Source organism: Mycteria americana, chromosome 18 (assembly GCF_035582795.1).
Source record: "Mycteria americana isolate JAX WOST 10 ecotype Jacksonville Zoo and Gardens chromosome 18, USCA_MyAme_1.0, whole genome shotgun sequence".
Lineage (NCBI taxonomy): Eukaryota > Metazoa > Chordata > Aves > Ciconiiformes > Ciconiidae > Mycteria > Mycteria americana.
In genome coordinates this window covers 3,458,003-3,482,715 of record NC_134382.1, presented here as the reverse complement: position 1 = coordinate 3,482,715, position 24,713 = coordinate 3,458,003, and the positions used below count along the sequence as shown (strand labels likewise).

Sequence of the window (24,713 nt, the reverse complement as noted above, 5' to 3'; positions counted from 1 at the left end):
GGACGATGCTGGATTTCGGAGCAGGCAGAAGCTTTCTGGGAGCAGCTATGAGATGTGTGTGGAGCGGTCTGGGTGGTTTTCTCCATCCTTCAGACTGGAAAACCAGGCTGGATAAGAGATGGGAGCACCTTAAAAACCCCTCTGCTTCTCCTCCTCGTCTGAAACGGTGTTTTCTCCTCCGTTTTGGAGCAGTCAGACCCCCTCCTGGCCGCAGAAACGCTCATACCTTCGCGCAACTGGTTTGGGCTTGGCGCAATGGGGCGCAATGGGGCGCAATGGGGCGCAATCCTGCCCCAAGGGTGAAAAATCTCCGCCGTCTCCTCCCCGTTGCTCATCCCCGTGCCCGTGCATGCCGCCGGTCGTCTCCAGAGAGTTTCTCCCTCCATCCCAGCCCTCAAGCACCCTCCATTTGCTCCATTGCTGGTTTTGACCATGCCTAAAATTTGCAGGCTTTTAACCCCCAGCGTTGGGCTCGGCGTTACCGCCAGGTTCGGGGTTTTAGGGGAGCATCCTCAGCCTCGCCGGGATGCAGCCAGCGTCCTGTGTCCTCCGGAAAGCCGCCAGCGAGCCGGGGGAAAGAGGGCCCCACGGTCAGCAATGCTGGCTCCGCCGCCGTGCAGGGGCTGCAGATCTGCTCCAGCATCCTCAGCCTGGGTGGGAAAAAAGGGGAATTTTTTTTTTTTTTGCCTCCATCCTGGGATAAAGCTTTAAATCTGCTGTGGGGTTGCAGCATCCTCGCTGCTCGGGAGCAGATGGAGCGCTGATGCCAAGCTCGGAGTTGGGAGGGGTGATTGGGATCCCAGGATCCCAAAGTTTTGGGGGTTTATCCGAGATCATAGAGCAATGCCCTGACACGATCCTTTCATCTCACCCTCCAGCAGCACAAAACCCAGCCCAAACCGCGCTGGCGTGCTCGGCGCTGCACAAAATCCTCCTCTCCCTTTGCTTTTACAATCAATTTAAAATTCATCCGGCTAGGGGGGGGGAAAAAAAAAAAAAAAGTAGCCCTGACAACCAATGCATCGATATGCGCTTATTGCTTTTTTTAAATTATTCTTATTTTTTTCCCCCGGGCAGGCGGCGGTTCGGGAGGAGGAAGGGGCCGGCTCAGGTGTGGCATTAGGACCCAGCGGAGCCCCCATGTTGGAGGTAGGAGCGTGGGGTTTTTTTAACTCTCGTTTCGGAGTTTTTGAAAGCAGAGAGAAGAGACCAAGGCGGTGGGCAGGGGCAGGACCAGCACTAACACCCGAGCGGTAAGGACCAGGGCAGAGACCCCCGCCCAACCCCCCCCGGGCGGGGATGCTGGGGACCCCCCCGGCAGATGGGGCTGAACCCCATCTTTGGGGCTCTGCAAAGTGGCCTTAAAAACTCCTTCGGCCGGGGCAGGCGAGCTCGCAAAAGCTGCTTTCAACCTCTTAATCTTATAAAAAGAAAACCCACCTTATTTTTGGGGTGCCGAAGAGCCCGTGGCCGCGGGGGGGGACCCCATCTTTGCAGCCTGACAGCTGTTCTGCTAGGGTTTTAACCACTTCAAAAAGTCGAAAAATACCCTAACGTCTGAAGGAAGCCGTATTTTTTTTTTTTTCCATCCTGGAAAGAGGCTGTAGGACAGGGATATTTTAATATTTCTATTTATTCCCCCCCCGGGGGGGGGCCGGGACCCTAATGAAAATGCGATGTGTGAAAATGGGGATGGGGGAAAGAAGTTTTTTACCTTTGGTTGGGGGCCAAAAAAAATTTGAGTCCTTTCATATTCCCTTTGTTCTCCCACTCTCTGGCAACTGGAGAGCCTAAAAAAAAAAAAAAAAAGAAAAAAAGAAAAAAAAAGAAAAGAAAGGAAAAAGGGAAAAAAAAATAGCTGGGGGAGGGGGGAAAGGCTGGGGGAAGGTGGGGTTTAGCAGAATGAAAGGGAGAGACTGTGGTGTTCTTTCTTCGGGGTTGATTGTTCCCAGATGTGCAGTTGCAAAAACATCTGGCGCGGTTGGAGTCGCCGGACCCCTGCACGGAGGGGAGAGGAGCTCGGGGGGGCACCTCGGTCCCTCCCGGGCACCTCACCGGGTTGCTCTGGTGGTAGGAGAAGCCAAAGGTGGGGAGGAAGGAGGAGGAGGAGGAGGAGGAGGATGGAGGATGGACGGAGGTGGCCCCGTCCCCTCTTTGCAGACCTTGGGTTTAAGGACGATGTCACGGCGACCGTCGGCATCGCTCCCGGCGGGGTTTGGAGGTGGCGGGCGCTTCGATGGCCTCCGTCGGGAGGAGAAGACGTTGGCATCGCCGTCGGGGGAAGACGTGACCCGTCTGTCCCCGTTCCACAGCCAAACCCTGCGAGCTCGGTCCAAGATCTCCAAGTTTGGGGGAAATTCAGGGGGAATTAGACCTCGAGAGAAGCCTTGGGCGCTTGCAGATTGCTTTGGGGAAAAAACAGGGCTGGCAGGGCAGGTTAATCCTGAGCCGTGCGCTCGTGTCCTTGGGATCGCTGGAGCAATGGGAGGACGGCTTGGGATGCCTCCGGAGGTGGGTGTCCATCTGGCCCCAAGCTGTCCCGGGTGGGATACGAGCGCCGGGTCAGGGTGATCTGGGGCCGCAGGACACTGGCGCTGGCATCCCACAGGATCCTGGCATCTGGAGAACCAACAAGGTCGGGACGGGCGTCTACAGCCCCTTTCTGCCACCTCGAGGTAGCCCCAAGCCCCCCAGCCCCCTGTAGCAGCCCTGTCCTGCCCAGGACCCAGGGTCTCCCAAGCCCAAGGTCTGCCAGCAGCCGCTAAGGCTCGATAAAGCCTCCCGGAGCCCTGCCAAGCGCCCGCCAAGCCCAGAGCCGCACGTTGATCTCGCTCATCCCCGCGCAATCCCTTTTATCCCAGGACATACTTAGCCTCGGTTAAACCCGGGTCTGGGTCTTCCTTCGCCATGGGAAGCAGATGGGGCTTGCAGGGACCCGGGTCCCACCAAGGTGCGGCCGCGGGTTGGTGATGGAGCGCTGCTGGGCGCTTCGTTTGGGACCACCAAACTCTGACTGTTGGCTGAGCTTGGTTACCTGATCCCAGCTCAGGCAGGGACCAACTTTCTGGCTTTCCCAAAGCTGGGGAGCGTCTGGAAGTCAGTTGTCAACTCCAGTACCTGCCAGCCTGGGGATGGAGGAGGATGTGGTGCCTAGAAGATGCAACTATGGTGGTGGTGCAAGGGCATGATTGCTAGAAGATGCAACACCTTGGTGATGGTGAGGACATGGTGGCTAGAAGGTGCTACGCCTTGGTGATGGTGAGGACATGGTGGCTAGAAGGTGCTACGCCTTGGTGATGGTGAGGACATGGTGGCTAGAAGGTGCTACGCTTTGGTGATGGTGCAGGATGTGGTCCCTAGAAAATGCAACGCTATGGTGATGGTGCAGGATGTGGTCACTGGAAGGTGCTGCACTTTGGTGGTGGTGCAGGACAAGGTCCCTAGAAGATGCTGTGCTTAGTGATCTTGGGGACATGGTGGCTATAAGGTACAACACTATGGTGGCGGTGCAAGGCGTGGACCCTAGAAGGTGCTGTACTATGGGGATGGTGCAGGACACGGTCCCTAGAAGGGGCAATGCTTTGGTGATGGTGAGGACGTGGTAGCTAGAAGGGGCAACGCTATGGTGATGGTGCAGGGTGCGGTCACTGGAAGGTGCTGCACTTTGGTGATGGTGCAAGACAAGGTCCCTAGAAGGTCCTACGCTTGGTGATCTCGAGGACGTGGTGGCTGTAAGGTACAACACTATGGTGATGGCGCAAGATGTGGTCCCTGGAAGGTGCTACACTTTGGTGATCTTGAGGACATAGTGGCTGGAAGGGGCAACACTGTGGGGATGGTGCAGGACCTGGTCCCTAGAAGGTGCTGTGCTTTGTTGCTGGTGCAGGACGTGGTCCCCAGAAGGGGCAATGCTTTGGTGATGGTGAGGACGTGGTCGCTGGAAGATGCCACGCTCTGGCGACGGTGCCGTCAGTCCCGTTGACCCCACCTTCCCCAGTGTGGTCTTAAACCCAGCAGGGCCCGTGCTGTGCTGGGGCCGGAGCTGCGTTCCCATCCTGGGTGCTGCACCCAGCTGTGGCTGAGCCGGGAGCCGGGGTGGGTGCCCGGGTGCCTCCTGGCCGGGGGGGCCGACGTTCCCCCTCAGCAGGGGCGAGGTACCAATGGGTTCGGCTTATCTCCACCCGTGCCTCGGTTTCCCTGCTCCGGCAGCAGAGCCGGGGGTGCCAGGAGGGGTTCCCCATCCCTGCGGCGTCTCGGCGTGCCGGGAATGCCGACGTGCTTTACCCCGACAGCCAAACGCCTTCGGTTGAATTTCGAAGGAGTTTTTTGGGAGAATTTCTCTTTTTTCCCCCAATTCTCCCCCTGGAGCTGGCTTGGGACGAGGGGGAAGGGCAGCCGGCGTCCCTGCCAGCCCGCGCTGGGGAAGGGGGCCCGGCTCACCGGCGGCACAGCCGGCCTTGGCCCGTCTCCCCGCCGGGGAAAGCAGACGCTCGACATGCAAATCGCCGCTTGGAAAGCGCCAAGGAGCCGCGAGAGCCCGAGGCTGCCAAACCCCAGCGCCGGCGCGGGATTTTTCTTGAAAGCAGATTTTCCCGCCCCAAATCTCCACATCCCCTTGGATTTAGGGGATGCCCGAGCAAACGCAGCATCCCCCGGCGGCAGGGACCCCCAAAATAAGCCCTTAGCCGAGGAGCGGGGCTGAAAACGCCGGGAAGGGAGCCCCAGACCTCCAGCTCGTGGGTCTGTTATCGCCGGGGGTGTCCGGATGGCTTCCCCCATGGCGGTGATTCAGACATCCCAGCATTTCTCATCCCCGTCCTGCCCACGGGATATTTCAGGGCTTGGTCCTCGCGATTCCCCCGGGAGCGCGCGGTTGGGGGCGGGAAGCCCAGCCTGCCTTTTCTGGGGAAGTTTCTTTATTTTTTTAGGGTTTAGGGGTTTGGTGGTTTGGTTTTTTTTTTTTGAGCCAGCCCCTGGGGGCATCTCAGGCAGAGACGCGGGGGGCATCGTGCTGGGGGGGGCAGGGAGGGGCTGTTGCAGGGGATGGGCAAGCGAGGGGTTTGGGGGTCGGCGTCCCCCCTCCGCTAACCCCCCTGTGTTTCCCTCTGCCCCATCCAGACTCCTCCGGCTGCATCCCGGCCCGCGCTGCTCCTCCGTCGCTGCCGTCAGGATGAGAGCGGTGGGGCTCTTCTTGCTGTGTCTGCCAGGTGAGTGCCCCCTCCTCGGGGGTCCCCAAGGCGAGGTGACACCCCGTTAAAGCTCAGGAGCTGGCCACCACCCCCAGCGATGCTCGGGTGCCTGCAAGCATCACCTCATCGCCTGTTATACCCCAAAATTAACCCCAAACCCCAGCGTAGGCTCGTGTTTAGGCTGGGACTGGCTCTAGGTCGGGGGGCACGGAGGATGCGAGGGGTCTGGCACCAAGCGAATCCCTCCCGCTTCGGGGACATCGAGGTGGCACCGTGGGGTGGCACCAAATTGGCACCTCGAGACCGGGACGACATCCAGAAAAATTATATTTGTAATCCCCTGGGGGGCTGGCAAAGGCGGGATGGAAACGAGGAGGGAGGTGACAGACCCGGGAGCCTGGAGCCAGGAAAACTTTGGGCAAAACCAGCTCGGCACGAAGGCGAGCGAACAGATGGAAAACATTAAGCAGGCGAGGCCGAGGGAGCCCGGGGAAGGGGGGGCAGCGCGGGGGGTAGCGGGCAGAAAAGATAAGTCCTCTCCCGGAATCGTTGCCGGCAGCGCTTCGCCCGCGGATGCGGCCTCTCGCAAGGATGCGCAGGGATGCGGCGGCTGGGTGGACCGCGGGGCATCGCGGCGTGTCCTGGGGATGGGTCCCTGCCGCGCCCCGGGGACGGGGGGGTGACCTGAGCCCCCCCCCCCCCCCCCCCCCGAAGCATCCTGCCTGCGTGATCACGTCGGCTCGTTCAGTTTGAACCCCGTTTGCCCCCCCTGGATCCCCGGCGGGTTTGCTCCCGGGGCGTCCGCAAGGGATGCGGGGGACGCCCTGGTCCCCCGGGTACCGGGAGCGTCGCTGGGGTCAGCTGGGTGCCGGCCCCTTCTGCGGGCGGGGTTGTGGTACCCGGGTGCCGCAGGACATCGGGGTCTTCTGGGGTCACCCCCGGCTGCGCCCGGGTAACGTGGGAATGCGGGGCTGGTGCCGGTCCCCCGTCGGCGAGCATCCCGCTTTCCTCTCCCTCCGCTTCTGGCGTGCCCCTGCTTGAGGACGGCTGGGGAACGATATTTTGGGGGACGATGTGAAGCTGGAGAGGGGGGTGCGGAGCAGGGAAGCCCCGGTCCCCGGGCCGGGGGCGGCCGTGCCCCTTACGGCGATGCCTCTCCCCCCGCTCTGTCTCCCAGCAGCGCTCCTGGTCCAGGGACAGTACAGCAGGTTTGAAGGCATCACCTACCCCGAGCCGGTGCAATATTCCCAGTACGACCAGCAATCAGGTTAGAGCACCCTGAACTGGGAGAGGCTTCGCCCACCTCTCTCCCCCCTCTTTTTCCTTTCTTTTTTTGCTTTTTCTGGCCAAATACACATCGGTCTGATGCCTCTTTCTGCTTTGATACTCTTTGCTCCGTCCTTTTTCTCCTGCCACTTAAATTTCCAGCCTCCTCCTAACACCTTCCCATCTCCCCCCTTATACACGTGCCTCTCCTTTCCCCTTCCTCACGCTGCTCATTATTTATTAAGCCTTTATCGAGCTTATAAAAACCCTGGTGGGGTGTTGCCCAGGTTCACTCCTGGGGTGGCTGGAGGGTGTTTTCCCCTCACTCAGACCGGCTGCAAAATTTTGGGGAGCTCATTGCCAAGTCCTGGCCCCGATGGGGTGTGTTTTCTCCCTAAAACCCGTCCTCAGCCTCTGCTGCCTTCTCTGTTTTATTCCCCAGAAATTCAGGATTACTACGACTATCACGGTAAGTGGTTCCCCTGCGGGATGGGGGGGGGAAGGGGGGGGGGGGCAGGTTTTTGGGGTGTGCCCGCACTGTCTCTCTCCTTGCAGATGTCACCCCCCGTGCCCCCGAGGAGCAGTTTCGGTACCAGTCCCAGCAGCAATCCCAGCAGGAAATCGTGCCGGCCCCGACCCCAGGTGGGTGGCAGCCGCCGGCCCCCTCCCCTCCCCACCCCCCCCCAGGGCTGGGGGTCTCCATCCCTCCCTGCACCCTTAGCCCAGGTGTGCCCCCCCGGAGCAGCTTCACAGGCGCCAGCGTAAGGATGCTCCAGCCCTAAAGCCCGGGGAGAGGGCAGCGAGATGCTTTTGCTCCATCCCTAAATTTGCTCCCCCCACATTTTGCTCTCCCCCCACAGCTGCTGCCCCCGAGACCGAGCCCACGGAGCCAGGACCCCTCGGTGAGTGCTCGTCCCCGCTCCTCGGTCCCCGGGGGGGGTTCGTCCTCCCTCGCAGCCCGGCCGGGGTGAGGATGTGCCGCCGTGCTCACGCCCGGGGCGAAAATTACGGCGGGGGGAAGGCGTCGAGTGGATGCTAAGCCCATCCCTGGGGCGTCAGGCCTCCCCCCGTGGATTTCCCAGACCAGCTGCCTTTTCTCCTTGCAGACTGCCGGGAGGAGCAGTACCCCTGCACCAGGCTCTACTCCGTGCACAAGCCCTGCAAGCAGTGCCTGAACGAGATCTGCTTTTACAGGCGAGCGAGGGGGAGCTTCCCCAAAGCCCCCCGTATTTTGGGGACCCCCTCTGCTTTTGCACTAAACCCCCCATCTTTTTTTATCCCCCCTCCACATCCAGCCTCCGCCGGGTTTACGTGATCAACAAAGAGATCTGCGTCCGCACCGTGTGCGCCCACGAAGAGCTGCTGCGAGGTAAGGGGCGGGGGGGTGCACCCCAAATTGGGGTCATCCCCATTCGGGTCACCCCTTTTCCCCATGGTGGGAGGGGGGGGGGGGGGAGAAATCCCAGTGACGGGCATCGCTCCGCAACCAGCGGACCAACCTGGGATCCCATTTTGGGGGGGGGGGGGGGGGCTGAGCAGCATCGTGCAGCACCGTCGTGTCCCCGTCCCCGCGGGGGGGGTCCCTGGCTGCTTCTCCCTCTGTTTTTCCTACCCCCACGGATTCTTTCTTTCCCGCTATCCCCGCAGCCGATCTCTGCCGCGACAAGTTTTCCAAGTGCGGGGTGATGGCCACCAGCGGGCTCTGCCAAACCGTGGTGGCATCCTGCGCCCGCAGCTGCGGCGGATGCTGAGCTGGAGGGGACCCCCCTTCGCCGGCCGCCTCCCGGGATCCCAACCCCTTCCCGTCCTCCTCTCCCGGTACCCATCCCGCTCCAGATCCTCACCGTGGTGCTAAAGAAACCGTGCATGAAAGAGCATAAAAAAAAAAAAGTCCATTTTTTGTGCACATAATAATTAAAAAAAAGGGGGGGGTTATTATTTTTATTACTTACTTTATTATATTGTAAAGGGGGGGCGGCACGGCCGCCCCGTTTTCTACGTAGAGTATCCAAGAGATAAAGCGTAAGGGTCGCTGTGGCTCCCGACTCGTTTTTTTGGGGGGGATTCTGACTTTTTGGGGGGGATTCTGACTTTTTGAGGGGGATTCTGATTTTGGGGTGGGGGGGGATTCTGATTTTTTGGGGGGGATTCTGACTTTTTGAGGGGGATTCTGATTTTGGGGTGGGGGGGGATTCTGATTTTTGGGGGGGGATTCTGATTTTTTGGGGGGATTCTGATTTTTGGGGGGGGGGATTCTGATTTTTGGGGGGGGATTCTGACTTTTTGGGGGGGATTCTGACTTTTTTGGGGGGATTCTGATTTTTGGGGGGGGGGATTCTGATTTGGGGGGGGATTCTGATTTTTTGGGGGGATTCTGACTTTTTTGGGGGGATTCTGATTTTGGGGGGGGGTCTGATTTTTGGGGGGGGATTCTGACTTTTTTGGGGGGATTCTGATTTTGGGGGGGGTCTGATTTTTTTGGGGGGATTCTGACTTTTGGGGGGGGGTGTCTGATTTTTTGGGGCGTTTTCTGATTTCTCAGGGGGGGTCTGATGATTTGGGTGATTCCCAGCCATCCGGCCCTGGGCACGGGAGGACGGGCTGTGGGTGATGATTTTGGGGTGCGTTAGGGTGTTTTGGGGCTCGTAAAATGTCTGATTTGGGGGGGTTCTTATAGACAAAAAGGGCGGCAGATGATAGGTGTTTGGGGCAAATTTCGGAGTCTCTTATAGAAAATAATGGGTGGTTTGGGGTTTGATTTGGGGTGTTGCCCGGTTCCCCTATAGAGAAGGGTGGAGGGTCCTGCTGGAGTCCTGCGGAGTGTAGGTGTTTAGGGGTCGGGTTCCCCTATAGAAAGGAGGGTGGAGGTTGGGTTTGGTTCACTTATAGGAAATAGGGTGGGCTTTAGGGGTTCGGCTTGGGGAGTTTCTCCAGGTCTCTTACCAGAAATTGTGTAGTACAGCTCTCGTATATAGTGTGCAGCGCTCTTATATAGCAGGTAGCTCACTTAGCACGTATTTCTCTTATATAGCAGGTAGCTCACTTGTATAGTGTGCAGTTCTCTTCTATAGCATGTAGCTCATATAGGATACAGTTCTCATATAGTGTGTGGTTCTCTTCTATAGCATGTAGCTCATATAGGATACAGTTCTCATATAGTGTGCGGTTCTCTTCTATAGCATGTAGCTCATATAGGATACAGTTCTCATATAGTGTGCGGTTCTCTTCTATAGCATGTAGCTCATATAGGATACAGTTCTCATATAGTGTGCGGTTCTCTTCTATAGCATGTAGCTCATATAGGATACAGTTCTCATATAGTGTGCGGTTCTCTTCTATAGCATGTAGCTCATATAGGATACAGTTCTCATATAGTGTGCGGTTCTCTTCTATAGCATGTAGCTCATATAGGATACAGTTCTCATATAGTGTGCGGTTCTGTTATATAGCACGTAGCTCATATAGGGTGTAGTTCTCTTATATAGAGTGCAGCTCTCATATACTGTGCAGCTCTCTTATACAGCATGTACAGCATCCAGCTCTTTTATATAGCTCTTATATACTGTGCAGTTTTCTTATACAGTGTATAGCTCTCCTATACAGCATGTACAGCTCTCATATAGCATGCAGTTCTCATATAGCATGCAGTTCTCTTGTATAGTGTGCAACCCATACAGCGTGCAGCTCTCCCTATCTAGTTCTCTTATACAGTGTGCAGTCCTCATATAGTACGTATAGTACGGCAGCTTTCTTATATAGCGTGTAGTTCTCTTCTATAATGTGCAGCTCTCTTTATATAGTAAATACTCATATATAGTGTGCAGCTCTATATTGTGCATACTCCTACATAGGGTGCAGCTCTCATGTAGTGTGTAGTTCTCTTACAGCATGCAGCTCTCTATAGTGTGTAGCTCATATAGGGCGCAATTCTCTTCTCTCGTATACAGTCCCATAGCATTTAGCTCTCTATATTGTGCAGTTCCCTTATATACCGCGTAGCGCAGTTTTTATATAATGTGCAGCTCACTTTACAGTCTGTATTGTCTTATAGGTGTGCAGCTCTCTTCTATAGCATAGTGTTTATTCTATATAGGTGTGCAGCTCTCTTCTATAGCATAGTGTTTATTCTATAGCATAGTGTTTATTCTATAGCGCAGTGTTTAGTGTTGGGCAATTTCCCAGTTCTCTTATAGAAAACAGCCTGATGCCTTGGGGTTTGGGGGATTTTCTCCCCTTCTCGGGGGTTTCAGCTTCGGGTGACTGCCTGGGACTTATAGAAAATAGTCTGCGGGTGTTCGGCGTTGAGTTTTCCCTGTCGTCCTCCCCCATCGCAGCCCATCCCCTCCCCTCCCCGTGCTCCTGGCCTCGGGGACAGGAGGGATTCGTCCTTCCCTTGGGGCTCACCCCCCCCCCCAAAAGGCTTAAAACAAGGTGAGGGAGGGCAGCAGCACCCCAAAACGATGATGCTTAGGGGCTCCGGTGCATCCCCGCAGCTCTCCTCCAAAGCGGCGGTGGTAATAATAATAATAAATTATTATTTATTACTATTTATTAGTAGTAGTATTTATTATTATTATTATTCAGGGACCTGAATCAATCCTGGTGGCCCAAGGGACACCCATTTGGGCATCCCCAAAATGCCACCCCCCCAAAAAAAACCCCTCAGGGGCTGCCAGTTTGGGTTTATCCACGTTTAATAGTGCCGGGACTGACAAGGGTCGGGCTCGAAGCCACCACCTCGACACCCACGTTTTTTCAGCTTGGCTCAGCCCCGCGACCTCGGGCTGCCCGGTAGCACCAGTAAAAACCTCAAACTCCAAAAATAGCGATATAAAAAACCCCTGCTATTTGCCAAAAAAACCCAAATCCCACCAAACTAGAGTAGTTTTTTGTTAGAAAAAGGGGAAAAATTAGGATCCGGTGAGCGTCGGGGCTTGCAAGGGCCGGAGGAGCATCGCGGATCGGGGGGGAAATAAATCAGGTGGCTTGGCCAGTGCTGAGACAGGGCTCTCCTGGGGTAAAAAAAAGGAGTATTTCCAAAGTTTTTGTTAAAAATTGCAGTAGAAAAATAGGAAAAACCACCCGTCGGGCCCCAACCTGTATCAAAAATACAGGAGTGTCGTCGTCTCATGGGTATAAAGTGCAGCTTTTTGCTTGAGAAAAGGGAACGATGAGACAAACACGGGTGGGTTTTTTGAGCACAGGGATGGGGACGGCTCCCCCCTCACCCGTGAGCTGAGTTGTGCCGGTCTCTGCTGGTGTTGCGGAGGGGCCCTAAATGCTGGTGGGGTGACGGCGGAGCTCCTGCCCCTTCAGCAGCGCGATCTGTAAAGGGGGGGAGCCGGGAGGGGACACGTCTGTCACCCCCCCGGGGCGTCCCCCCCCCACCCCAGGGTGTCCCCCCGCTCACCTGCTCCTCCAGGCCGCGGCCGCGGTGGCGATGGACGCGCTCGCCAGCCTCCGGCGCCCGCGGGGCTTGGAGCTGGGCGACGCGCAGGCGGTCCAGCTCCCGCTGCAGCTCCGGCGACGGCCCGGGGCTCGGTGGAGACGGGTGCTCCAGCGCCGACACCTGCGCCTGGGCAGGCAGGGGTGGCTGTCACCCCAAAACTGGGCGTCGGCGGTCCCCAGGCTCTTAGGAGGAGCCCCCCAAAGAGCCCAGCGCCCTCCCAGTGCAAGCACCAGCATCCCGACAAACTGGGATGAGCCCAGCGCCCTCCCAGTGCAAGCACCAAGCATCTTCCCTGAACTGGTATGAGCCCCAAAAAAGAGCTCGCCACCATACTGGTGCAAGCAACAGCATCTCCTCAAGCTGGGGAGCACCCCAAAAGGAGCCCAGCACCCTCCTGGGGTAAGTGCCAGCATCCCCCCAGCAACTGCCAACCGGGACAAGCCCAGATGTGAGCCCAACGCCATCCCGGTGCAAGCACCGGCATCTTCCCCGAACCGGTACGAGCCCAGCAGCATCCCCATGCAAGCACCGGCACCTCCCCAAGCTGGGATTAGCCCCAGGGGGAGCCCAGCAGCACCCCACGGCAGTCACCAGCACCCCAGGGTGGTCACCAGCACCCCGGTGCAAGCACCGGCACCCCAGGGCAGTCACCAGCACCCCAGGGCGGTCACCAGCACCCCAGGGCAAGCACCAGCACCCCAGGGTGGTCACCAGCACCCCAGGGCAGTCGTCACCAGCACCCCAGGGCAGTCGTCACCAGCACCCCACGGCAGTCACCAGCACCCCAGGGCAGTCGTCACCAGCACCCCAGGGCGGTCACCAGCACCCCAGGGCAGTCGTCACCAGCACCCCAGGGCAAGCACCAGCACCCCAAGGCAAGCACCGGCACCCCAGGGCAGTCACCAGCACCCCAGGGCAAGCACCAGCACCCCAGGGCAGTCGTCACCAGCACCCCAGGGCAGTCACCAGCACCCCAGGGCAGTCGTCACCAGCCCCCCAGGGCGGTCACCAGCACCCCAGGGCAGTCGTCACCAGCCCCCCAGGGCAGTCACCAGCACCCCAGTGCAAGCACCAGCACCCCAGGGCGGTCACCAGCACCCCAGGGCAGTCGTCACCAGCCCCCCAGGGCGGTCACCAGCACCCCAGGGCAGTCGTCACCAGCACCCCAGGGCAGTCACCAGCACCCCAGGACAAGCACCAGCACCCCAGGGCAGTCATCACCAGCACCCCAGTGCAAGCACCAGCACCCCAGGGCAGTCACCAGCACCCCAGTGCAAGCACCAGCACCCCAGGGCAGTCGTCACCAGCACCCCAGGGCAGTCGTCACCAGCACCCCAGGGCGGTCACCAGCACCCCAGGGCAGTCACCAGCACCCCAGGGCAGTCGTCACCAGCACCCCGGGGCAGTTGTCACCAGCACCCCAGGGCAGTCACCAGCACCCCAGGACAAGCACCAGCACCCCAGGGCAGTCACCAGCACCCCAGGGCAGTCGTCACCAGCCCCCCAGGGCGGTCACCAGCACCCCTGCCAGCCGGGACGGGCCCACAAGGGCCCCAGCACCACCCCCGCCGCAGGCAAAGGCCGCAGCCAGCGGGCGGGCGGCACCCGGGGGCGCCGGCGGCCGCACCCACCCCGCCCGGGCGGGCAGGGGCCACCCACCTGCAGCAGCCGGACGCTCCGCCGCGCCTCCGCCAGCTCCCGCCCGGCCGCGCCCAGCGAGGCCTGCAGCCGGCCCTTCTCCGCCGAGAGCCGCAGCGAGTCCTCCCGCGCCCGCAGCTTCTCCCGCTCCACCTGCCCCGCCGCGGGAGAGAGGGAGAGCGGAGCGGGGTGCGGGGGGAGCGGCTCCCGCCCCGCGCCCCGCCGCCAGCCGCTGCAGCGCGCGCCCAAAACCAGGTCAAATGTATATCTACAGCGCGCAAAACGTAACTGCAACACGTGACGTGCATCTCTATGCCATGTACAGTATACATCTGGGACGTAAAGTGTAACTGTAACACGTGACGTGCATCTCTATGCCATGTACAGTATACATCTGGGACGTAAAGCGTATCTGTAACACGTGACGTGCATCTCTATGCCATGTACAGTATACATCTAGGACGTAAAGTGTAACTGCAACACGTGACGTGCATCTCTATGCCATGTACAGTATACATCTGGGACGTAAAGTGTATCTGTAACACGTGACGTGCATCTCTATACCATGTACAGTATACATCTAGGACGTAAAGCGTATCTGTAACACGTGACGTGCATCTCTATGCCATGTACAGTATACATCTAGGACGTAAAGTGTAACTGTAACACGTGATGTGCATCTCTATGCCATGTACAGTATACATCTAGGACGTAAAGTGTAACTGTAACACGTGACGTGCATCTCTATACCATGTACAGTATACATCTAGGACGTAAAGTGTAACTGTAACACGTGACGTGCATCTCTATGCCATGTACAGTATACATCTAGGACGTAAAGCGTATCTGTAACACGTGACGTGCATCTCTATACCATGTACAGTATACATCTAGGACGTAAAGCGTATCTGTAACACGTGACGTGCATCTCTATGCCATGTACAGTATACATCTAGGACGTAAAGTGTAACTGCAACACGTGACGTGCATCTCTATACCATGTACAGTATACATCTAGGACGTAAAGCGTATCTGTAACACGTGACGTGCATCTCTATACCATGTACAGTATACATCTAGGACGTAAAGTGTATCTGTAACACCTAACGTGCATCTCTATGCCATGTACAGTATACATCTAGGACGTAAAGTGTAACTGTAACACGTGACGTGCATCTCTATGCCATGTACAGTATACATCTAGGACGTAAAGTGTATCTGTAACACGTGACGTGCATCTCTATGCCATGTACAGTATACATCTAGGACGTAAAGTGTATCTGTAACACGTAACATGCATCTCTATACCATGTACAGTATACATCTAGGACGTAAAGTGTATCTGTAACACGTAACATGCATCTCTATACCATGTGCAATATACATCTAGGACATAAAGTGTATCTGTAACATGTAACATGTATCTCTATAAGATGTAAAATATATATCTAGAATGTAAAATATATCTATAACATGTAAAATGTATCTCTATAACATGTAAAATATGTATCTAGAACGTAAAGTATATCTGTAACATGTAACGTATCTCTATACCATGTAAAATATATATCTAGAATGTAAAATATATCTATAACGTAAAATGTATCTCTATAAGATGTAAAATATATATCTATAAGATGTAAAATATATATAACATGCAAAATATATCTGATCTATAACATGTAAAATATAACATGTAAAATGTATATATAATGTAAAACGTATATATAACATGTAAAATATATAAGATGTAAAAAATATATTTTACATACAATATATAGTATATATGAAATATTGATGTAAAATATATATTTTACATATAAAATATATAACAAAATATATATTTGCATATAAAATACAGCTTTGCACCTAGAATATATAACAAAATATATAACATAAAATATATACTTACATATAAAGTTCATAGTTGCATATAGAATACATATTTACATATAAAATAGATAACAAAATATATTTTTTACATGTAAAAGATATATTACATATACTACCGATATTTTTACATATAAAAAATATATATATATAAGCGCGCACAGCCTCTCTGCCCAGCGGAGCAGCACGCAACACGTATAGAAAGCATAGTCGACGCCTGGGAGACGACAGCGCGCTGTCGCTAGCCTGCTTGTGGGGCCCCACGTCCCCTCTGCCCCTCCCGGCTGCGCCGCCACCGGGGCCGCGACGCTGCGCGCGGGCCGGCCCGGGGGCACCCAAGGTGCCACCCAAGGGTGCCGCCAGCGGTCTCACCTTCTCCAGGGTCTGCTTCAGGGCGCTCTTGTCCTTCTCCAGGCGCTCGGCCTCCCGCCGCTCGCCCTGCGCGCGGGCCAGGGCGCGCTGCAGGCTGCCCACCCGCTCCTGCAGCGCCTGCGGCCGGGTGGGGGTCAGCCACGGCCCCCCCGGGCACGGGGACGGGGCGGGGGGGGGGGGCAGAGGGTGCTGGGGCTACTGGGGGTCCATGGGGTGATGCAAGGGGGGGCGAAGGGTGCTGCGTGGGGGGACAATAGGGTGCTGGGGCTATATGGGGGTCCATAGGGTGATATGGGGGGGGGCAATAGGGTGATGCATGGGGGAGGGTGCTGGGGCTACATGGGGGGTCCATAGGGTGATGTAAGGCGGGGAGCAAAGGGTGCTGCATGGGGGGGGGGGGAGGATGCTGGGGCTATATGGGGGGGCTGTAGGGTGATACAGGAGGGGGGCAATAGGGTGATGCAAGGGGGGGGGGGCAATGGGTGCTGCATGGGGGGGAAAGGGTGCTGGGGCTATATGGGGGGTCCATAGGGTGATGCAAGGGGGGGCAAAGGGTGCTGCATGGAGGGTCAATAGGGTGCTGGGGCTATATCGGGGGTCCATAGGGTGATGCAAGGGGGGGCAAAGGGTGCTGCATGGGGGGACAATAGGGTGCTGGGGCTATATGGGGGGGCCATAGGGTGATGTAAGGGGGGAGGGCAATAGGGTGATGCAAGGGGGGGGAGGGGCAAAGGATGCTGCATGGGGAGGGTGCTGGGACTATATGGGAGGTCCATAGGGTGATGCAAGGGGGGGGGGCAAAGGGTGCTGCATGAGGGGGAGCAAAAGGGTGCTGGGGCTATATGGGGGGGTCCATAGGGTGATGCAAGGGGGGGCAAAGGGTGCTGCATGGAGGGTCAATAGGGTGCTGGGGCTATATGAGGGTCCATAGGGTGATATGGGGGGGAGGGGGGGCAATAGGGTGATGCATGGGGGAGGGTGCTGGGGCTACTGGGGGTCCATAGGGTGATGTAAGGCGGGGAGCAAAGGGTGCTGCATGGGGGGGGGGGAGGATGCTGGGGCTATATGGGGGGGCCGTAGGGTGATACAGGAGGGGGGCAATAGGGTGATGCAAGGAGGGACGGGCAAAGGGTGCTGCATGGGGGGACAATACGGTGCTGGGGCTATATGGGGGTCCATAGGGTGATGCAAGGGGGGGGGAGGGGCAAAGGATGCTGCATGGGGAGGGTGCTGGGACTATATGGGAGGTCCATAGGGTGATGCAAGGGGGGGGGGGCAAAGGGTGCTGCATGGGGGGACAATAGGGTGCTGGGGCTATATGGGGGGGGCCATAGGGTGATGGGGGGGGGCAATAGGATGATGCATGGGGGAGGATGCTGGGGCTACATGGGGGGTCCATAGGGTGATACAGGAGGGGGGCAATAGGGTGATGCAAGGAGGGGGGGGCAAAGGGTGCTGCATGGGGGGGAAAGGGTGCTGGGGCTATATGAGGGTCCATGGGGTGATGCAAGGGGGGAGAGCAAAGGGTGCTGCATGGGGGGACAATAGGGTGCTGGTGCAATATGGGGGGTCCCTAGGGTGATGCAAGGCGGGGGGAGGATGCTGCGTGGGGGGAGCAAAGGCGTGCAGGGTGCTGCACGGGGGGCAATAGGGTGCTGGGGGCAGAGGGAAGAGGGTGCAGGGGGCTGCAGGGGGGCAAAAGTCGCTGACGGGGGGGGCAAAGGGTTCTGCATGGGTGCAGAGGGTGCTGCCCAGGAGGGGCGAAAGGGCTCAGGGTGCTGCCCGGGGGCAAAGGACGGCGAATCTGGGGAGCCCCACCGCCACCCCCCGCCAGCGCGGGGTGCGCCCACCTCCCCTCACCTCCTGCTGCTGCCGGACCTGCGCTTCCAGCTCCTCCTTGCTGCGCTGCAGGGCCTCCTGCTCCTCCCGCAGCCCCCGCAGCTGCTCCCGCAGCGTCCCCTTCTCCTCCCGCGCCTCCGCCAGCGCCCGCCGAGCCACCTCCAGCCCCTCCTGGGGTGGGGGACGCCCGCCGTGACCCCCCAAGCAAAGGCACCCTGGTGTCACCTCACCCTAGGGTGCCTGCTCCCACCTGCAGTGCCCGGCGGTCCAGCTCGCCGGCGGCCAGGGCGTTTTGGAGCTGCAGCAGCCGCTCGTGGACCGCGGGGCCATCGGCCGACGCCGCCGTCGTGCTCCGCGCATCGTCCTTCGAGCCGCTCTCCGCCAACGCTGCGCTCAACCGCTCCATCGCCAGCTGCGAAGCGCTGGCGCGCTGCTCGCTCTCCGCTAGCTACGCCCCAAAAAACGATAGCGAAATTAAATATAATCATTTAAAAAAGGGGAAAAAAAAAAAAAAATCCACACAATGCGGATTTAGAGGAATTTGTGCCGTTACCTGTTTCTGGAGCAGCTCGGCACGGTCTTGCATCACCCGCACCTCCGCTTGCCGCTCACCCAAGGCCAGCCGTGCCCGCTGCAGCTCGCCCTCCAGCACCCGCTGCTGCAGCTCCAGGCGGGTGCTCCGGCTTTCCGCCGCCTCCAGCCGCCGCTTGGCATCCTCCAGGTCGGCCTCGCCAGCCCGCACCGCGCTCATCCTCTCCTGCGAGGCATCGGACAGCTGCCGCGGAGCGGTGAGGGACGGGGACGGGGCAGGATCTGGCCCCCCCGTGGCGATGCCCACCTGGGCGGCTCGACGCTCGCCCTCAGCGGCGTGCAGGCTGCGTTCCAGCGCCGTCACCTTCTCCCGCAGCGCCCGCCGCTCCCGCTCGCCCTGTCGCAGCGTCTCCTCCTGCAGCAGCAGCATGGCCTGGGCGCTGCTCAGCTCCCCACCACCACCGCGACGCCCTGCCGGAGCCGCCCCGACGTTACCCACCTTACCGGGGCGTTCACCGGTTTTACTGGGGTGTATGGGGGATGCACAGGGGCTTTACCCATTTTATTGGGGTTTACGGGGACGCACGGGGGCTTTTACCAGTTTTACGGGGAATGCAGGGGTCTTTTATCAGTTTTACTGGGGTTCGTGGGGGACGCGCAGGGGGTTTACCAGATTTATTGGGGTTCATGGGGGATGTGCAGGGGGTTTACCAGATTTATTTGGGTTCATAGGGGATGCGCAGGGGGTTTACCAGATTTATTGGGGTTCATGGGGGATGCGCAGGGCATTTACCAGATTTATTGGGGTTCATGGGGGATGTGCAGGGCATTTACCAGATTTATTGGGGTTCATGGGGGATGCGCAGGGCATTTACCAGATTTATTGGGGTTCATGGGGGATGCGCAGGGGGTTTACCAGATTTATTGGGGTTCATGGGGGATGCGCAGGGCATTTACCAGATTTATTGGGGTTCATGGGGGTGCACAGGGGGTTTACCAGATTTATTGGGGTTCATGGGGGTGCACAGGGGGTTTACCAGATTTATTGGGGTTCATGGGGGATGCGCAGGGGGTTTACCAGATTTATTGGGGTTCATGGGGGATACATGGGCAGTATTAACGGTTTTACTGGGCTTTACAAGGGATGCACGGGGCATTTACCAGTTTTCCTGGGTTTGCAGGGGATCTGGGGGGGTTACTGGGGCTTATGCAGTCTGCACAAGGGAGTTACCAGTTTTACTGGGAATCATGAGGCATGCACAGGCTGTTTACCAGTTTTGCTGGGATTTACAGGGGATCCATGGGGGGGGTTACCAGTTTTACCGGGGTTTATGGGGGACACGGGGGGTTACCAGTTTTACTGGGGATAATGGGGGATGCAGGCGGGCTTTTACTAGGTTGGTTTGTTTTTTCCAAGGCATCCACGAGTGTTTCACCAGTTTTACTGGGGTTTACAAGAGATGCACAGGGCCTTTTACCAGTTGTACTGGGATTCATGGGTCTGCACAGGGGGTTCACCAGTTTTACTGGGGCTTATGGGGGATGCACTGGGGCTTTACCCGTTTTACTGGGGTTTACAGGGGATGTATGGGGGCTTTTACCAGTTTTACTGAGGTTTACAGGGGATCCACATGAGCTTTTACCAGTTTTACTGGGGTTTACTGGGTATGCATGGGGGTTTTACTGGGATTCACGGGGCTTGCATGGGAGATTTTACCAATTTTACCAGGATTTGGGGGCCGTGCGTGGGGGAAATCCCGCCGAGCACCCCGCAGTCCCAGGCAGCATCGTCACCACCCCCGTGCCTCAGTTTCCCCAAAAGCCCCCGCTCGCCGGTGAGGCTCCAGCACAGGGCAAATACAAATCACCCTGACTCCCACAATTTGGGGGAATGCACCCCAACCCCCCCATCACCTTCCTCGCTCTCAGCCATCAGCTTCTGGAGCTGCTGTGCCTGGGCACCGGCGTTGTCCCGCTCCTCCTCTGCCTCTGCCAGCCGCCGGCCCAGGCTGCCCACCTGCACCCGCAGCTCCTCCTGGGGCGAAAAAACGGGGCGAGAAAGGGGCTTTTTGGGGATGATGGGGAGGAGAGGGGAAGGGGGGGCCGTACCCGCTCCCGCTGCGTGTCCTGCAGCTCGCGCAGGAAATCCCGCAGGGCTGCCCGCACCGCCTCGGGCTCGGTCGCTGCATCGGGGTCTGGGGATGAGCCGGGGCTCCCCGACCCCTCAGGTCCTCCACCTGTACGGGGACAAACTGGGTGACACTGGGACAATGGGGCGCAGCACCCAAGGGAGGACTGCAAGCCGCGGCGGGATGCGCTGCAGTGGGATGCACCCATGGGATATGGGGGACCCCTGGGGTGCAGGGGATGGAGCAATGGGGTGATGGGGGACCCCCAGGGATGGAGCAATGGGGTATGGGGGACCCCCGGGGATGGAGCAATGGGGTATGGGGGACCCCAGGGAAGCAGGGGATGGAGCAATGGGGTATGGGGGATCCCCGGGGATGGAGCAATGGGGTATGGGGGACCCCAGGGAAACAGGGGATGGAGCAATGGGGTATGGGGACCCCCAGGAATGGAGCAATGGGGTATGGGGGACCCCAGGGAAACAGGGGATGGAGCGATGGGGTATGGGGGATCCCCGGGGATGGAGCAATGGGGTATGGGGACCCCAGGGAAACAGGGGATGGAGCGATGGGGTATGGGGACCCCCAGGAATGGAGCAATGGGGTATGGGGGACCCCAGGGAAGCAGGGGATGGAGCAATGGGGTATGGGGGACCCCCGGGGATGGAGCAATGGGGTATGGGGGACCCCAGGGAAGCAGGGGATGGAGCAATGGGGTATGGGGGACCCCCAGGGATTCAGGGGATGGAGCACCGCAGGGGGATGCATCCCCTTCCCCTAAGCAAGGGACAGGGCACCGGGGGTCCCCAGGGACTCTCACCCTTGCCCGGGGAGCCAGCCCGTGCCCGGCCGATGCCCATGGTACGGCGTAGGGCGGACTGGATGCCGCCCAGGCGGGTTTCGGCAGCCCGGCGCAGCGCCTCGCCGCGGGCCAGCTCGGCTTCCAGCCCCTGTGCCCGACCCTCGGCCGCGCTCAGGCGCAGGCTCAGCTCGGCCACTTCGCCCCGCGCCGCCTCCACCTTCAGCTGCAGGTTGCGGGCATCGGCCAGCAGCTTCTTCTCATTGCCGCGAGCCTCCTCCAAGCTGTGGGCCAGGTCCTTCTCCCGCTGCCGGAATTCGCCCTCCACCTCCGACAGCCGCCGCTGCAGGTGCTGGAGCTGGGGGGGGGGCAGAAAAGGGGGTGATGGGGACAGCTGGGGTGCAGGGCGCAGAGAGCCGGGGTGATGGGGATGCAGAGCATGGAGCAATGGGGTGATGGGGTGCAAGGGATGGAGCACAGGGCGATGGAGATGCAAGGGATGGAGCAATGGGGTGATGGGGACCCCCCAGGGATGGAGCAATGGGGTACGGGGGACCCCAGGGATGCAGGGGACACAGCAACAGGGTGATGGGAGACCCCGAGGGATGCAGGGGATGGAGCAACAGGGTGATGAGGACCCCCAGGGTTGCAGGGGAGAGAGCGGTGGGGTGATGGGGACACCCAGGGACGCCAGGCACAGAGCAAGGGGACGATGGGGATGCAAGGGACAGAGCAACGGGGGATGCAAGGGACCCCCAGGGATGCAGCGCAGAGAGCGGTGGGGTGATGGGGACGTAGGGGACCGAGCAGTGAGGTGACGGGGGCATCCAGGGACATGGCATCAAGCAACGGAGTAGCAGGGACACCCAGGGACACAGGACACTCGTGATGGGGCGATGGGGCTGCTTGGGGACAACAGGCACCGAGCTACGGGGAGAGGGGACAGGGACACCTAGATACACAGGGTACCGCGCCGCGGGGCGATGGGGACACTTCGGATGCGGGGCACGAGCAACAGGGCGCTGGGGACGCCGGGGGACCCCCCCACCTCCTTCCTGGCAGCCTCCGTGCCGGCCTCGCTCTCCGCCACCTTCTGCCTGAGGCCGAAGGCTTCGCGGCGGCTCTCCTCCTCCCGCTGCTCCTCCAGGGCCACGCGCGCCTGCAGCTCGCCCACCTCCTTGCTTCTCTTGCTGTTCTCGCTGTCCAGGTCCTTCACCTGCCCGAGAAGGTGACGGGGTCAGCTTGGCGGCACCCTAAATGGGTGAAGGGGGGTTCCCCGCCATCCTCCTCCTCACCTGCCGGCGCAGCTCCTGCAGCTCGCGGCGGGCGTCGAGGCGGGCGCGCTCCAGCTCCCGCAGGGTCGTCCGCAGCTCCGTCACCTCCCGGTCTGCCGCCGCCCGCCCGTCCTCCACCAGCGCCAGCCGCTGCTCCTTCTCCTCGTTGGCACGCTTCAGGCTGCGGGAGGGGGAGAAGGGGCTGGCAGCTCCCCCCCGGCGGCATCGCCCCGGCCCCGAGCATCTCCCCATCCCCGGCATCGCCCCGCCCCTGAGCATCCCCCTCCAAGGCGCTGCACCATCCCCTGCATCTCCCAACTTGGGCATCCCCTTGTCCCGAGCATCCCCTGACCCTGAGCATCCCCCTCCAAGGCGCTGCACCGCCCCGTGTATCTCCCAGTTTGAGCATCCCCTTGTCCTGAGCGTCACCCTGACCCCAGCCATCGCCCTCCAAGGCGCTGCACCGCCCCACCTAAGTCCCAACTTGGGCATCAACCTTGTCCCGAGCATCCCCCCACCCCCTGCATCTCCCAGCCTGAGCATCCCCTTGTCCTAAGCATCGCCCTAACTCCGAGCATCCAAAACATCGCGCTACCCCCTGCAGCCCCCGACCCTGAGCATCCCCCTCCAAGACATCCCACCGTCCCGTGTATCTCCCAAGTTGAGCATCCTCCTGTCCCGAGCATCACCCTGACCCCGAGCATCCAAAACATCGCACTACCCCATGCATCCCCCAACCCTGAGCATCAGCCTCCAAGACGTTCCACCGCCCCGTGTATCTCCCAGTTTGAGCATCCCCTTGTCCTGAGCGTCACCCTGACCCCGACCATCGCCCTCCAAGGCGCTGCACCGCCCCACCTAAGTCCCAGCTTGGGCATCCCCTTGTCCCAAGCATCCCCCCACCCCCTGCATCTCCCAGCCTGAGCATCCTCCTGTCCCGAGCATCCCCCTGACCCCGAGCATCCAAAACATCGCGCTACCCCCCGCAGCCCCCGACCCTGAGCATCACCTGATGCGCTCGCCCTCGGCACGCCGCAGCGCGGCCCGCAGCTCCTCGTTGGAGTGCCGCAGGGCCTCCTTCTCCCTCGCCTCGTCTCCCAGGGCCCGGCGCGCCTCCTGCGCCTGCCGCCGCTGCGCTTCCCAGCTCTCCCGGTTCTCCCGGGCCTCCCGCTGCGCCTGCAGCAGCTCCCGCCGCCCCGCTGCCCGCGCCTCCGCCACCAGCCGCAGCTGCGCCCGCGCCTCCTCTGCCTGCAGCCGGGGTGGCCGGGGTTTAGGGGGGGCGTTTGGGGGCGAGGGAAGGGGTCTGGGGAGGGGTTCACCTCCCGCAGGGCACCGTCCCGCTGCTTGGCCGCTGCCGTCGCTCGCTCGCGGAGAGTCTTCGCCTCCCGCTCGTGGGCCGCTGCCGTCTCCTCCGCCTGCGCCCGCAGGCTGCGCAGCTCCGCAGCCAGGTTCTGCGGGGGGGAGGGTACGGAGCTCTGAGCCCCCCCCGCAGTGTGGGGGTCCCGGGGGGGGTTTGCAATGGGGATGGTGCAGGGATGGCGATAGGTGTGGTAGCCGAGCATCCCCGTCACCAGGGGGCTTGCAAGGGGGAGATGGGGGGCTTGTAATTAGGGGGCTGCAAGAAGGGGGGTCATTGGGGGGGGGTGCAAGGGGGGGTGTAGCGGAGGGGGCTCGCAAGGGGTGAGCCTCAGGCATTGGGGGTTGCAATAGGGGGGTGCCCAGGCATGGGGGGTTTGCAATGGGGGGGCATAGGGGGTGCCCAGGTATTGGGGGTTTGCAATGGGGGGGTGCCCAGGCATGGGGGGTTTGCAATGGGGGAGCATAGGGAGTGCCCAGGCATGGGGGGTTCGCAATGGGGGGGCATAGGGGGTGCCCACGTATTGGGGGTTTGCAATGGGGGGGCACAGGGAGTGCCCAGGCATGGGGGGTTTGCAATGGGGGGGCATAGGGGGTGCCCAGGTATTGGGGGTTTGCAATGGGGGGGTGCCCAGGCATGGGGGGTTTGCAATGGGGGAGCATAGGGGGTGCCCAGGCATGGGGGGTTCGCAATGGGGGGGCATAGGGGGTGCCCACGTATTGGGGGTTTGCAATGGGGGGGCACAGGGAGTGCCCAGGCATGGGGGGTTTGCAATGGGGGGCCATGGGGGACACCTGGGCATAAATGGAGGTGAACGCTTGGGCACGGGGGCTTGCAGCTGGGGGGGGGAACAACCCTCAGGCACTGGGGCTCGCAGTGCCGGGGGACACCCAGGCACGAGGGCTTGCAATGGGGGGGGCACGGGGGGTTGCAATGGGGGAGCCGTAGGGGATGCCCATGCATGGGGAGTTGCAATGGGGGGG

General features: G+C 59.7%; 2 protein-coding genes across 3 annotated transcripts in view; one reads left to right on the top strand and one right to left on the bottom strand.

Moving 5' to 3' along the window:
• The first annotated feature begins 1,109 nt into the window (after positions 1-1,109).
• MFAP2 (microfibril associated protein 2) lies at positions 1,110-8,492 on the top strand. 2 transcript variants are annotated; one of them, XM_075520250.1, is made up of 9 exons: positions 1,110-1,253; positions 5,119-5,207; positions 6,370-6,456; positions 6,898-6,924; positions 7,011-7,097; positions 7,316-7,357; positions 7,562-7,649; positions 7,751-7,824; positions 8,103-8,492. In XM_075520250.1, the coding sequence occupies exons 1-9, from the start codon at positions 1,141-1,143 to the stop codon at positions 8,204-8,206; spliced, it is 711 nt and encodes a 236-aa protein (XP_075376365.1). In that variant the 5' UTR covers positions 1,110-1,140; the 3' UTR covers positions 8,207-8,492. The 2 variants fall into 2 exon arrangements, with proteins under 2 accessions (XP_075376365.1, XP_075376364.1); XM_075520249.1 differs by having other exon boundaries at positions 6,367-6,456.
• A 2,274-nt stretch (positions 8,493-10,766) lies between these two features.
• CROCC (ciliary rootlet coiled-coil, rootletin) overlaps positions 10,767-24,713 on the bottom strand; it is a 29,746-nt gene continuing 15,799 nt past the window's right edge. The window contains exons 21-35 of the mRNA XM_075520657.1: positions 23,693-23,824; positions 23,383-23,621; positions 22,395-22,554; positions 22,148-22,315; positions 21,121-21,457; positions 20,284-20,411; positions 20,089-20,209; positions 18,482-18,645; positions 18,197-18,400; positions 17,894-18,091; positions 17,665-17,814; positions 15,805-15,921; positions 13,564-13,695; positions 11,866-12,030; positions 10,767-11,780 (exon numbers count right to left, since the gene is read on the bottom strand). Of these exons, the coding sequence (XP_075376772.1) occupies positions 11,730-11,780; positions 11,866-12,030; positions 13,564-13,695; positions 15,805-15,921; positions 17,665-17,814; positions 17,894-18,091; positions 18,197-18,400; positions 18,482-18,645; positions 20,089-20,209; positions 20,284-20,411; positions 21,121-21,457; positions 22,148-22,315; positions 22,395-22,554; positions 23,383-23,621; positions 23,693-23,824 (2,466 nt within the window). The 3' untranslated portion in view covers positions 10,767-11,729. The remainder of the gene's footprint in view (positions 11,781-11,865; positions 12,031-13,563; positions 13,696-15,804; positions 15,922-17,664; positions 17,815-17,893; positions 18,092-18,196; positions 18,401-18,481; positions 18,646-20,088; positions 20,210-20,283; positions 20,412-21,120; positions 21,458-22,147; positions 22,316-22,394; positions 22,555-23,382; positions 23,622-23,692; positions 23,825-24,713) is intronic.

Bases quoted from the DNA above. Each gene is read 5' to 3' on its own strand.
- MFAP2 (XM_075520249.1), top strand. From the start codon at position 1,141: ATGTTGGAGGTAGGAGCGTGGGGTTTTTTTAACTCTCGTTTCGGAGTT. The intron at 7,098-7,315 runs GTGGGTGGCAGC...CTCCCCCCACAG, and splicing joins CGTGCCGGCCCCGACCCCAG to CTGCTGCCCCCGAGACCGAG. The intron at 7,825-8,102 runs GTAAGGGGCGGG...CTATCCCCGCAG, and splicing joins CCACGAAGAGCTGCTGCGAG to CCGATCTCTGCCGCGACAAG.